This window comes from Rhamphochromis longiceps, linkage group LG12 (genome assembly GCF_057381845.1).
Source record: "Rhamphochromis longiceps isolate RC_006_pf linkage group LG12, R_longiceps_female_GT1.1, whole genome shotgun sequence".
Lineage (NCBI taxonomy): Eukaryota > Metazoa > Chordata > Actinopteri > Cichliformes > Cichlidae > Rhamphochromis > Rhamphochromis longiceps.
In genome coordinates this window covers 13,679,152-13,694,438 of record NC_140568.1, presented here as the reverse complement: position 1 = coordinate 13,694,438, position 15,287 = coordinate 13,679,152, and the positions used below count along the sequence as shown (strand labels likewise).

The 15,287-nt window shown below is 40.1% G+C and overlaps 1 protein-coding gene across 1 annotated transcript in view; it reads left to right on the top strand.

Annotated features, from left to right (window-relative positions):
* Positions 1 to 1,969: 1,969 nt before the first annotated feature.
* citb (citron rho-interacting serine/threonine kinase b) overlaps positions 1,970 to 15,287 on the top strand; it is a 48,832-nt gene continuing 35,514 nt past the window's right edge. Inside the window, 3 exon segments of the mRNA XM_085424848.1 lie at positions 1,970 to 2,053; positions 8,022 to 8,165; positions 8,728 to 8,847. Of these exon segments, the coding sequence (XP_085280974.1) occupies positions 1,970 to 2,053; positions 8,022 to 8,165; positions 8,728 to 8,847 (348 nt within the window).

Genomic DNA, 15,287 nt, shown 5'->3' with positions numbered 1-15,287 from the left:
CCTTATTTCACACTAATGCCAGTAAATTATGCTAACTAAAATATTCCATGAACAGTTTTGTCAGTAAATTGACTTCATTGTGACTTTAATGTTAATTGTAATCAGACTAACTTGTAATGACAGGTAAAATTTTACCATTTTATTCAATGTAGATCCACACTTGTATATATATTAGCTATAAAGGTTGGGAAAAGTACCAAGTGGAAACTTTACATACCTTTAATAACATGCTGGATTGTGCAGTGGCGTAAGCTAGAAGTAGCTCTATTTATAAATCATCACACATTTTTTCCTTCAGATATTTAAGGATCAACAAAACAAACATTATGTAATACTCTACTCCACAGATTTTGGTTTTCAGGTTTCCATAGCAGGTGTGTGTGCGCTATTTCTGAGTGTCATCCCAAGGTCTGTATGCTGAACTCTATAATTAAGGGCTCTTCCTGTATGTGTGCTTTTGCAAACACAGGCTGTTTCACAGTAACTGAAACAATGTAAAAGTGTTGTTAATGCACCAGATTCAAGGAGCAAAGAGGCAAAACTGGTCCGTTACCTACAGCAAGGAGGATGTGCAGAGTTGGAGATGAGAAAGTGGAGGTGTGAGCTGATTCAAGGCCAACATATGGGGGTATGCAGGCCTTAAGAAAGAAAAAAGATGGCTTTTGTTACACAACTAAGTCAGTGATTTCATAACCTTTTTTTAAGTATGAAAGACACGGAGATCTAATTAGCAGCCATAACAAAGCATAAGTGAGTACTTCCCATGTTCTCTGTCTGCCACTGATTACTGTCACACGCACTAAATGTACAGTACTGTATTTTCACCTTGATAGCATTTTGTCCCTTCTGTTGCGTTGATGTAGTACTGCTTGCCAGGTTAGGTTCTGCCATCTGTTACAGAGTGTGTAATCTGTCACTGTGTGCGTGTAGTTTGCAAGTCAGTGCCACGGTGACGTGTCACTTAGATTGCCAGACACCAGGGACCTTGTTAAGTTGTGACATGACATGTACCATTATTCTGTTAGCCCATGTGCAATAATACTTTCATGTATATTGCACCTGGTTTCAGTACTTTAAGTGTACTTTGTTACAGAGCTATTAGACACCATTATGGTTTACTGCTTCTATTGGGCCTTACTGGGTTTAAGCTAAAAGAGGGAAAATATATGTGAAAATGCAACATGTGGCTGACTCAGCTGTTCACAGCTCCTGCCTTTATGTGGGAAAAGTCTTTCACAGTCCACGCAAATGGGCTGATTAATTACTTTGCTGATTTAAAGTAATTTAAAAAAGATTACTATTGTAGGTTACAAACCATATTTGGCCGACAACCTTGGAGTACTTGAGTCTTTTTCTGTCAACTTGAAAATGAAAACAGATATTTGCTGTAACAGCACTCTTGTCCTGTCAGTTATTAGACTGCAGCTCTGCTCCTCAATTAGAAGCTGTTTAATAATGGTCACTGCATTTAGAAACTAATGAGGTGCCCAGTTTAAGAAGTCTTAAGCAAAATAAATGATGTACAGTACGTGGATCAGGCTGCTGACATTAGTGTGATTAGTTCTGGCTGCTACAGAATAGAGAGGAAGACAGAATTTGGGGAACGGTAAGGGTGAACAGATGACAAATAAGTGAGAGAGAGATAGCTTCCTCTCACACTATGGTATGTGATCTGGTCTGCTGCATTACTCTACAATGCATTTTCTATGTAGTCCTCCACTCCCTCCCTCTCTCCACTCTCTGTAAGCAGTAATCTCCAGTCGCTCTCACTGCCTCGCAGCTTTCTGCCCTGCCACAGCGCATCTCTCTCTCTCTCTCTCTCTCTCTCTCTCTCTCTCTCTCATTCTATCTCTCTCTCTCACTCTCTCTCCTTTCGGCTCTACTTTCTCCCCAGTGAGGATGACAACCCCGAATTTGATGAACCAGCGAAGCTCTCATTCCGGCTGGTGGCTTCTGAGGGAGACCCCACATGAATGGGCTTACTGGACGAGGAGGTGCCGCGTCTAAGGAGCTTCGTAGGAAACCTGTCAGCTGTAGCAGTCGCTGAGTGAGTGTTATACTATTTTACTTAGGGTTTCTGTCAAGAATAAAGAATGAGTGAGGGTGATGACTGGATCGGGGAAAGAATGAAACCAGGATTTTATTGCTTTTCAGGTGTGACAGTGCATTATTTCCCCTTTAAGCATGCTGGAACCATTAGTTGACTGATTGATTGTCTGACACTACAGCTGAGGATTTATAGACTTATGAGATAACTAAGGCAGCGTTGAGCTTACGCAGCAGCTGTATCCCGTCTGTCAGGGCTGAGCACTGTTCTTGGTCACGACACTGAAATGCTGTGCCTTTGTTTGCCCATCTCTCTTCATCGCTGTGCTTACTGTAGCATACACTCATACAGATGGCTATCACTCCCTAGGGTTGTGTTCAAACTCACCATTGTTTGTAAATGGTCAGATTACGATCACATCAGGCTTTTCCAAACATCTATCTATACTAAGAGTGGGGAAGTTTTGAAACAAAGTTGACATGACTATTTATCATGTAAGGATTTTTCAGGTGATCTTAGCTCACTTTAACAATCCACTTGGCTGTAATAGTTATATGTGGAAAAAGGTCTGAAATAACAAAGTCTGATAAAGTCAGAAAAAGTGTAACAAGATGAAGGCTGTGGTTGGTGGAAGGCATCTCTATGGTAACAGCAGGTTATGCCAAGGTTAGAAGAGAGGTGAAGGAAGCTTGGGGCTTCTTTCTGGCGCACATTTAGGTGGATTGCAAATTACGTTACTGACGGGACTTAAGAGGATCAGCAAAACCGAATATTAATGAGGAAATTGTGAAAGAAAACAGAGGAAATTTACATACAATAAACTGTGTAAAAGTATTAAACACAACTCAAACCAGGGAGGGGGGATTTCTAAACTTCATCTACAGTATTCTGACTATATTTAATTTAAAACAGTTCATCAGGAGGGTTGGTTTGTTGGAGTTTCATCTCTAGTTTCCTGTTTGCGGAGGCAGGCCAGTCTGATGGTAGAGGGCAAAGAAAGAATAGAAGACACCGAGAAACTCTCGGCAGTAAAGATCTTCCAATGTTAATGCGAGCAGCGACGAGAGAGAGTTCGCTGCACCACATCCTCAAGTGTCATTTCCCCAAAAGGCTCCTTTAGAAGCCCACACTGATCCTCTTTGTCATTTGGATTTGAAGTATAACGATGAGCTAGATTTGTGAAGTGGTTTTCCAAATGCTCAGCATAAATTGTGACATTCATTCAATTTGATCGCCGAAAATGGCTGTCTCTGGAGCTCCAGAGCATTCAGTAGCTAGTCCGTAGCACTGATGGAGCTAGTTAAAAGTAAAAGTGTTTTTGGTGCCACGTCGTGAATGTAGGACAGGTTTTAGGAAGGCTAACCAGTCAGTTAGTGATTAAAGTCTAACTGTGGTCTGCACATTTTAACATGGCAGCAGATCTGTCTACAACTGGCTGCTTGGTAACTGGAAGCATTGAAGTGCAGCTCTGAATACCATTTTAACTGTTTCAGGGTGGAATTTTCCTATAAAGCTTATGTAACAACTGATATTTCTGGCCAGTGTTTATTTTGAATGTGCTAGTTCTTCATGCTGTAAGTATAAAAACCTCTAGTGTCACTTGAATTGCCTTAAAACCTCTATCTTATGGAAAATAGTATCTTATATCAATTTCTGATATTCCCATGCACTAGGCCTATGATGGACCTTCAAATTAATATTACTGTAGTCAAGCACCAAATAACATGGATAAGGCTATATTAGTAGTAGCCTTCAAAACTAAAATGCTAGCAGGAAACTGTGGAGCTAGAGAGCCTTGCACTGGGGTATTGTTAATTTGTCGTTGTCATGACAATCAGCATAAAATCTCACAGTATACATGGAAAAGATGGCCTGAAAGATCAACTTAGAGGGAAGTGGTTGAAAGAAAGACATTGAGCTTGTTCTTTGGGAGAATCTGTCCCACTACAAAGTTGCAACAGGTCTGTGATTCACCGCTGCCCATACAGTGGCCGTGGCCCTTGGTCACCTAGACTGAATGTGGAGCAACACCATGACTGGGATGCAACCTCTCTCCACTCTCCTCCTCTTCAACAACTCTGACTCACAGCCCAGCACGCATTATTCAGCCCACGAAAAAGAGCTCTTCGAATGAAGCCAGTGTTCTTCTCGGAGCTCTCATTTGTCTCATTTAAAGTTTTTCTGGAGTTGTTTTGATTGCACTAGCACGCCAAACTATGTTCAGGATTTGAACACTGTTAAGTTTGAACAACACAAATCTAGAGATGTTCAGTGGATACAGATTGGCTAGCTCAGAGGTCAAACTGTCTTTCCTGTTGTTGCAATGAGGTTTTAAAAGTATAGTTATTAGTAATTGCTTTGTGGGAGCTAATTATTGCTGAGGAGGAGCCCAGCTGCACAGTCTGTTAGCTCAGCTGATTATGGGCAGTCAGCTAGCACTCGAATTTTAGAGGAAGACAGCCAGATCTGAATCCCATCTGGTGCCTCATGCTCGGATGGCACCCCTAACCACCAACTTTACAACTGGCTGGCTGCAGATGAAGTTCTCGACATTGTTAAGAAGTGTCAGCACATATAGATTCATTAGTGGCTTTGAGCCTCTTAGACCCACAAGCAGACATGAACCAAAGGCACATAAATCTTCTGTGCCTCTCTGAGTCAAAACAATTTCACAGGAGTGAAAATCTTTTGGGGATCACACTTGCAAAATTGTTTTTCTAACCGCACCGTCACCATTGAATACAAATGGGACTTTTTGACATCTCATATAAAGTATACAGAGGGAACATGCGCCTCTGACGTGATGTGCTTACAGGCTGAAAAATCATCAGGTGCATGAGGAAGCTAACCTCATGCATCATCACCCATTACAAGCCACCTGCTCCTGCATCATGTTGTGCCAGTGAAACTTGAACTCTAGGCTGATGCAGCTTGGGCACATGCTGCGTGGCCTGTTGTGATACCGGACAGAACACTCAAAAAAAAAAACCTTGAAGCATGATGATTACAGAATGTCAGATTTCCGGAGGAAGTATTAGTAAGCACCAGCAGCGTCTTTAGAAGTTCACAGTGTGTGTTGTTCATCTGCATAGTGTGCACAGCTTAGTTTCCACTTAGAAATCCATGCAGTCTTCTGGTAAACATCCTGATTATGGAAAAAATAGCAAAATTTCACTAACAGAGTATTGTCAAGAAACGGAAGTTTTCCTGCTATGTTCATTTCTTTAGAGACATTACCAGCCATCTAAACCCTAAGCTTAAACATTATCTGTACATATTCTGACTTCATTATTTGAAATTTCGCTATCTTTAATATGACCATCCCCCACTGCAAAAGCATTTATATGGCAGAAAATCAGAGGAACCAAACTAGATGCCCTTAAAACAAAATAATAAAGCATTTAAATAGTAAATTAAATGTCTTATGAACACAGTGCAGCGGCAGTAGAGCACATACAGTAGTTGAGCTTGAGCCGAGCTTGTTACTGTAGCGAGGAGTGGGAGGTGAGCCTGTGCTTTTAATAGACATCCTGCCTCTGCCACTCATTCTTGTGCATGCTACTTGATCACAAAAGCTGCCAAATATATCCAGTGGTGGTAAAAGAGGCTGTTGTTGTGAACACGAGCAGGCTATTTTTAGTCTCTACCAGGAGAGAATATATGATCACGTATTTGATCAGCACAGTGGTTTGCTTACTAAATATCTAAGCTGTGAACAGCATCCTTTATCTTCTAGTCATCTGTGGTATCATGTTAATGGAGTAAGTGTTAATGTATAAAGTGTCGCTGCTCTGGAATGACTCTGTGCTATGTGAATTTCGCAAGTCTTCAGTGTTTGTTTGATAAATGCTATTTTTGGTATGAAAGTGAGCATTTGAGTTGAGATTTAAAGTGTATGTAATCACGGTACATTTGCCCGAGTCACTACATGCAGTAAACAGGATTTAATCTAGTTTTGGTTTGATAGTTTTGACAATATACCACTTATTTACTTTTTACATATGTAAACACATAGACACATGAATTCTGTTATGTATGGTCACAGGAACTATCCCAACTGACTTATGGAATAAGTCATCTATACAGTATGATTATGAAAGGTAAGTGTTTTACATAAGAGCACTGAGTCAGCCCTTCATATTTCAAGAGAGGATAAGCAGAAACTGTTTATTGTAATGTGTCTCTAACTGCTATCCGTTCCCTCTCACCTACAGATTAATGACTGCATCTATCAACTCTCCTGATAAGACCATCTCCTTTGGCACAGCCTCATTACTTTAAAAGCACCAAAACAAAGGCCAGGATTGCCAGACACATGTCACAGGTATAACTTTTCACATGGTAAGAGTTTGTTTCTAGAGTCAGCCATCTGTTTGCCAGTTTGCCTTGCCTGATGTGTTTTTCTGTATGTTTGGAATTTCTGGCTATTTACCCTTGTGGCTACACTATGTGCTTTACCTTTAACGGCTATGGTAAGAATAAAAATCTCCCAGGTTCAGCAACTGCTGTGAAAAATATACTAATTAATCCTGACTGATGTGATGTAAGTGATGCTTAGCAAAGAAGCTGCATAATCTTTCTCATAAAGTTGTCGTGATAAAGGTGATGAAACATTTAAAAATATTAAATTCAGTTTTATTTATATTGCATCGCTAATATATATTGTAATATATCTATATCACTAAAGCACTTCTGGATGGATGCAAACTGCATTTCGTTGCCCTGTACCTGTGCATGTGCAATGACAATAAAGTTGAATTCTATTCTAATTCTATTCTATCAAATCACAACATCCATCCCATCAAGACACTTTATACTGGGAGGTAAAGACCTTACAATAATAGAGACTAACCCCAACAATCAGATGCCCTTGTGTGAGCATCCACTTGGTAACTGTGGGGAGGCAAAACTCCAGGCTCGGAGAAGGGGTCCCTTCACCCCCATCTGAGTACGGGGTGTGGGGAACTGAACTGAGAAGGTGCTCAGACATTTACAAGTGAAATAAGGATCCTTATGAATTGTGAATCATGCTAAGCTACATTAGTCCAAGAATAAAAACATGGAGTTGAAAAATGGTCCCTTTTAATTTTTGTTTTGCTGCACAAGCTCATCAACAAATGTTACCATTTTATTTCATAGCTTACACAAGTTAATTCTCACAAACAGATATATTATTTTGTTGAATGTGCTCTACTGATTGGTGGTGAGATTCAGTTTTGTATCGACTGTTTGTTTTTGTATGCAACTCTATCAAAATACTCAAAGTTAGGCATCTGGTTCAGTACATCGAACCAAGCAGCTCGTAACACAAAGAATCCATCAGTGAGGGAGCAGTAATATCTCAGCTACTTCAACACCTCCGTCTCGTTCTTAAGCACATATTTAAACCTGTCAGAAGGAAACTTTGCTGACTTATAAGATCTGGCTAATGTAATCTGTATGACTCAAAACATACCTCTTATAACACCTCCACAAGCCCCAACCAGATGAAGATATAATGAGCAGTGTACTTCAGTGTCCTGAGTCACATATAAATATGTGCAGATTTACACCAATCCACCTTTATTCATGTCACTGTATTTCTCTGAGCTGTCTGCTGAAAGACTTGTGAGTGACACATCATTTTGGATTCCTGTACCACACTGACCCTTTGGTTTTACTGGCTGCAACACCCATGCCGTGGTGCTGTGTTTTCGTGAGCATGTGTCTGCATTGTGACTGTGTTAGTGCTGCTATAGACTAAGCGCTGTCACAGTATCTGTGACTGTGCTGCCTGTCCTGCTGTTTCTCTGCTTTCCAACCCTCCTCTTGGCCTGTAATGCTATAATGGCAAATGTAATTGTAACATCAATCACTACCAATGACATGTGGCACCAAACAAGTCTACTGCACTTTTACACAGACACACACAGACAGATAAGCATATTACATGCATGTTGTGACAATTGCACAAATATACTGTTTTTCCTTTCAGGTTGAGCAAGAGATCTCGCTCATTCAGAGGAAGATGTCTGACCTTGAGTCAGTGCTCCAGCAAAAGGACATAGAGTTGAAGGCCTCAGAGACTCAGAGGACAATCCTAGAACAGGATCTGGCCACTTATATCACCGAATGCAGTGTGAGTATCTCAAGGGATTATAAGACAGAGACATAGCACTGGAAAGAGTGTGAAATCTATGGAAACATTTGCTAAAAGCAAAACTGAAACTGAACTACCAGGTAAAAAGTTTTAGTACGCCTTATTTTGGAGCAAAATCGATTTTTATTAGATTTAACAGGAGATTTTATATTAACGTTTTTTATGATGTGTGACTACTGGAATTAATCAAGCACCAGAAGTGTCTCATGATGGTTGGGAAGTGGTAAGAACTTCTTCTACAAGAACTTTGTATTACTACAATCGCTAGCATATGGGCTGCTTCCTCATATGCATGTGTGTGTATGCCATATATACTATGACTCTTGCTGTCAATTCACTAAAATGCAATGGTAGATGAACAAGATATTGGAAATACTACTTAGCTGATGATAGTACGATTCAACAGCATCCAAAAAGTGAAACAACACCTATTTAACACTAACTATTTATTTCAGGATTTTGATATCAGGTTGATTTATTTTCAGCTGAGTATTCCCAACAAAGTGTCAGCTGACTGAACACAAGTTTGTCTTGATTTCAGAGTCTAAAGCGTAGTTTGGAACAGGCTCGTATGGAAGTGACACAGGAGGACGATAAAGCACTGCAGCTTCTTCATGACATCCGGGAGCAAAGCAACAAACTTCAGGAGATCAAAGAACAGGTAGGACGACATTTCGGGTGTCACATTAGGTCAGCTGGCTGAGAGTACGCCTGATGCTGTGGGCTCAGAATTGAATAATTAATGAGGAAATTAGTCAGCTCTCTACTGTTGCAATCATTTTTTGATTTCATTAAGTTTTGTTCTTTTGAGTGAAAAGACTTTTCTTTAGTGACTGTTTTCCCCTTCGTTTTCCAATGAGTATTCATGCAGTACTTTGCAGTGAAGGGAAGTACAGTATTACATAAATAACGAATTGTTTTTCAAAAAGAACATTTTAAGAGGATTTCATAATGGCAGTCAGATGGAGCAGGTCGAGCCACCAAGGCTGAGTGTGTGGGTTGTGAGTGTTAATTAGACAGGCACATGATGCTGAAACCCCACAGCTAGGGATGGGAATTGATAAGAATTTAGTGAGTCCGATTGCACTATCTATATCACGTGTCGATTGTCATTGGGTTCTCATTGGCTCTGTTTTGAGAGTCAGCACCATCACTAAGCAGCAATGAAGAAAATACATTCATGCAAATGAATTGCAAGCTGTGGGTCAAATGTTTGTGCATGTTTGCTGAGCTATTTCCCCTCTTTGTTGTGATCAGTGAGGAGTTGTTACTCAAAAAGTCATTATTTAACATAATACACGCTTTTATTTTCATGCAATGCAGTACGTTTCTAAATTACTCCAAGGAAAAAGTAATTTGTTGTACTACCTGTTACATTACGTTCATGTTACTCTGTAAAAAGCTGAAACACACTGTCTCATAATCACTATTTTACAATATAAACAACCCCACACACCAACACAAATCCCTAACGAGGACACACATCTCTAAGATCTTTCTCTTAACAGAATACAAAGCTGACCGCACAAAGCAAAGATGAAAACCAGCACAAAAAAGCGATCGCTGCAGTGATTCTGCTTTAGAAACACGAACAGGTAGAAAGGGAGGCTGCAGCCTGACTGCTCATCTGCTTGTTACCTGTTGAAGTTCAGGGTCTGTCTGCATTCACTCAGCTTTCACCCTGGGTTCTTGGCTAGCTTAGCGTTAGCATGCTGTCTTGGCAGATGCTTGCAAAGAAAGTTGTGTTAGCAGCATAATGCGGCTGTTCCTGCCCTGGATGCAGTTTTAAGCTTTATCATTTATCTCGTCCTTTTGTGCAATAAAAATAAATGCGCATATCCAAGCTCTAGACTGCATCACTATTTTCCTCTTCTGAAATCAGCTGATTGTAGCACAAGTGCAAGAATGGATAACTGGGATCGACAGGCAAGGAGACTAACAGTTCCAATGAATTGGACTACTGGGAACTGGTTCTTGATTCCCATGCCTACCCACAACAGAATCAGAATCAGAATCAGAATCAGAATGGGTTTATTGCCAGATGTTGAGGTTTACAACATTAGGAAATTGCTGCGGTGCTTCAGTGCAGACAATAAGAATTAAAGTGCTATGTAGAAAGAAAGATATGTGCATGCGATATACATGAGATATATACATGAGAATAAGAATTATGAGTGCTACGTAGAAAGATATATACATGAGTGCAGGTGGTGATCAGTGCCAAACATGAAATGATGCAGTGACACAGCGTAGGGTCATGTGTTAGTGGCGGGGACAGTCATGTGGTTATTGTTCATGTGTCCAACAGCAGAGGGGAAGAAACTGTTCTTGTGGCGAGAGGTTCTGGTGCGAATGGACCGGAGCCTCCTGCCTGAGGGGAGCAGGTCAAACAGACTGTGTCCAGGGTGAGAAGGGTCAGCTGAGATCCGGGCTGCACGCCGCAGTGTCCTGGAGGTGTACAGGTCCTGCAGAGATGGGAGTCTGCAGCCAATCACCTTCTCAGCAGAGCGCACAGGCTGTAGGGGTGCAATCAGTATAGCATTACCTACATCATGTGTAGAAATGCCTCATTGTTGGAGTACCCTCTTAATGTAAATGATTGTGGTTTTTTTAATCCTTGAAAAACCATTTTTTATACATGTATATATTCAATTTACGGTATATGGATGGAGCGCATGTACAGCGCTTTATTGGAAAAAGGTTTGTTTACCACAAGCCTGAGAAAGAACTCATCAAAGGTTTAGTTTACTCCTCTGTTTGTAAGACCTTGCTTTATTAGGCTGAGTTGATCGTGCAGTTTTTAAGATGTTAAAATACAGTGAGTCTGTAAAGTGCTTCGACTCAGTGAGTCTCTTTGGAATCAAGAATATGTCTGATATCAAATGAGACAGGAGTGTACACACAGCTCTTAATTAATGAAATCAAAAGTGATGAGTGTGTGGCATGTGTTTGTGCGAGCATGTATAGTTCTGCAGGGGTGACGGCACAACATGAAAGAACGTTGCCAGCTGTGAGAATCAAGCTGATACAAGATTGACAATTTAGGACAAGAGATAAGGAGCATGAAAAATCATCTTCCTGGCATTATGCACCATTTTTTTTCTTAAAAAGCAACCTGTTTTCCTCAGCCTACACTAGTGCCGGTTACCAAGCACTGAATACAGGGAATATAACTGGTTGCCATGGTGATGAGAGCCATATACCTACAAGTGAGGAGAGCGCTGATGCAGTGGGCAGGCTGTCGTGATGAGGTGTTGGGGCCTTAGCTCATACTGTTTGGAAAACAGAAATTTTGACCATCACTTCATATTCTCCTTAAACAAACAGTGATCCGTGTGATGTAAGAGATTGCAAAATACCACTCGGATTAATAAATTGTCCAGAAAAAAAGTGATGGAAGTATTTTCTGGGGGGGAAGAAAATGGAAAAAAAAGCTTGAAATGGAGGGTGATATCCTGTCACAAAGCTGTAAAGTCACTTTGCGAAGTGAGGATAGTTATCACATTGTCTTTTTGGAAAGTTACAGAGATGTTGGACACAGAGCAGAATCAGTTTACAGCTTGCTTTTCACGTAAAGCATACTGTGGCCCCGGGGATCCCTCAGCAGGAGTCTGAGGAAGTTGTTTTTGTGTCTGTTTGTTTCTTTTTCTCAACATTTCAGTACTATTATTCATTTTAGCGTGTTACTGTTAACGGCTACCCTGAGGTACCCCTGAGCAAGGTACCGTCCCTACACACTGCTCCCCGGGCGCCTGCTTAGTGGGCTGCCCACTGCTTCACTGAGTGAATGGGTCAAATGCAGAGAAAAACAAGTAATTTCCCCATGGGGATCAATAAAGTATCCATTATTATTATTATTATCATTATTATTATTATTACTGTGCAGAGCTCAGACTGATAACCTGAGAGTGCAGTCAGTCTCACTGAGTTAAGTTAACAGCAGTGAGATTAGGGTTGTGGTTGATTGTGCTGGGGTACTAAAATATCAAACATTATTAGGTGTTTTCTTTTCAGTTTTCTTCTTATATGGAAGCCCTTCATGGATAAATTCTGACTAAAATAAAAAGAATTCAGACTACACTGTCAAATTTGTGAGGGTTTTCTGCTGCTCGTGTGTATTATACAGCTCTGTGTTCCCACTGGTGCCTCCCAGCAGGGTATTTACACCAGCTAAATCCTGCATTTCATCTTGAATAGCATCTGTCTCCCACGCTCTGTCACATGACTGCAGTGTTTATCACTTTTGTGCAAAAAATCATGCAGTGTTGGATCAACAAAGAGAGATTGGGGATAGATTCATTTACAAAGAGAAGAACTCTGTGCCAAAGCCAGGAAGACCTGCAAACATATAGAAAGAGACAGTTTCACTGAAGATACAAGAGTAAATAAGACCCACAGAAAAGCACACGGTTCCTTTTTTCTGCTGTATCAACAAAAAAACGTTAGAAGTCATGAAATTTAAGAAAGTACCAAGAAAGAGTGCATGAACTGTGTCTGCATATATACATAATAGAATACTGCATACAAAAAATGTTAGACTTTAAAAAACCCTGCCCAACAATGGTTTGAATTTAGTTTTGCTCCTAATAGGTCCGTCTGTGGAACAGTCCCAAACTAAGCCATGAGATGAGCGAAGATTTTGGCCAGGACTGAGTCCTGTTGACTTTCATTGTTATCAGTTGCAAACTCATGCAAGTTTCAAGAGCCTAACATTTTTCTTACTGAGTGGAAATAACTAAAACAACATTTAAGACAAATTCGATTAAAATTTTTTAGTATAGCACAAAATCACAACAATGGTTGCCTGCTTTATATTGTAATATATTATAATAATAGAGAGAAAACTAATAAAGTAATGAAGAGAAAACCCACCAATCACACAATCGCCTACAGCATAAGCAAGCACTCGGCAACAGTGGGAAGGAGAAACTTCCTTTTAACAGGAAGAAATCTGAGGCAGGACCAGGCTCAGGGAGGGGCGGGGCCATCTGCTGCGACCGGTTGGAGAGAGGTGAGGAAAGAGGTGCGTCAAGGAGAAGTGCTCAGTGCATCATGGGAAATCCCCAACAGCCTATCGCTATTGCAGCATAACTAAGGGAGGATTAAGGGTCACCTGATCCAGCCCTAACTGCAAAACTAAAAAAAAGAAGAAAAAAAGATTTAAACCTAATCTTACAAGTAGAGAGAGTTTCTGTCTCCTGAATCCAACCTGGAAGCTGGTTCAATAGGAGAGGAACATGAAAGCTGAACACTCTGCTTTTAAATATTCTAGGAACCAGAAATAACCCTGCACTCTGAAATGCTCCATTAGGCTGATATGGTACAATACGGTCCAAGTAAGCGCACCACCCAAATAAAACTAAAAACGCAAGGTTTGAAACATCAGAACACAATTCAGAATCAGAATTTTTACCTCTAATAAGGTGAAAATTGCAAACTACCTTAGAAACAATACATTTATGGATCCTTATGTATTTGTCTTGTGAAGTGAGCAAGTAGGAACAATTTAATGTCATTAATTTGCTTCTTTTTCCTGTTTTTTTCCTTTGAGTTTATCAATTCTTAAAAAAAAATCCGCATAGAAAAGAAAACAGATTAATTTATTTACTTTTTTGTTTGTTTGTTTGTTTGCTTTTTTCTTTACAAGTAAACACAGATTTGAAGATCTCAGTCTTTAGGGGTTTGAGGGTGTTAACAGTGGCTTCCTTCATTGCATCAGCTCATCTAAGTTTTGAATGTCATGTCTTGTCTCAGAGTTTTTTTTCTGTGCAGGTGTGTGAGCCACAATTATGTTCCATCTCAAGAAAAGACCGCTGCTGTGATTCAGCAATTCACAAGCTGTATTTGTTTAGCACACTGAAAGCTTTCTTTTTCATTTCTTTAGGCCAAATCATCGTTCTGCTAAAGAATTAGTGGAATTGGAGAAACATTTCTAACCCATAATCATGATTATTGTCACTATCCAATGGGAGATGTACCTATGGATCCAATGAATTGTCACTATAATGGAAACTGCCTTGCTTTAATGGAGCCAAAGTGGTCATGGTGGAGGCAAATGTTTACTTCAACATGGTGCCAAACCAGCTCAGTGATGTTTTTCTTCCTGGCCCACAGCAGTACATTCTGACAATGTGGGGACTCTTCGGATCACCATGTCTGATGCTGTGTGCTTCGACATAGACCAGTTTTAATCTGCGTCGGCTGAGCACCAATGCTCCCTGGATGCACAATGATGCTAGTTTTTATTAGACTGACAAACAGGCTGATGTACCCTGTAAGCAGATGAGGTGGTTAAAATTAGATTTGTTATGCAGTGACTAATTACTGTTTAACAGACATCTGCAAATGACTGTGGCCGATCATTGTTTCTACATTCTTTTCTCCTTTTAACGGTCTTTTCATAAATGTTTATTTTCCTCTACTATGTGATGAGTTTTGAACGTGTGCCTGGGACTGCTATAAATGATGCAGTGATCTCTAACAAGGACATCTTCTTCAGGTTCTAGTCAAACAATGTTAAGGTTGTTTGAGAAAGCGTGCAGTATTTGCTCTAACCAAATATGCTACACTGGAATGAGGACAATCTTAATGGATACTAAAAATATAGTTACGTTACCTGGATTAAGTGCTTATGATTAAGATATCAAATCCTTGCAATATTGTGCACAAGTATTAATTCAACCCTCATTTGTTCATTGCTTTGCTTCTAAGGAAACAGAGCTTCTTGCGAGTGTTTGTCTTTGTTGTCTACAGTATGTTCAACATGTTTTAGTAAGCTTTCATAAACCTTTAAGAAACCTTATTTCAAAGTTGAATCCTGTCACTGTGCATCTGGAAAGCCCTATTTGTCACCATGTAAAAAACCATTTGTAAAAGTCCAATCGGACAATGCTCCCAGCTTTCTGACTGTAGTTTGATGAAGCCCAAATTTTGAAAAACATCACCATGCTTCCCTTGTGATGATTTAGATTCAAGTCTGAATTATGTGAGAGTACCTAATTTGGGTAGATGTGGTGTTGGGTCAGCATTTTGTGGGACTACTTGGACCCTTTGCTTAAATTTCTGTTTGTGTTCAGCTTCACTTATCCAGTCATCTAAGGT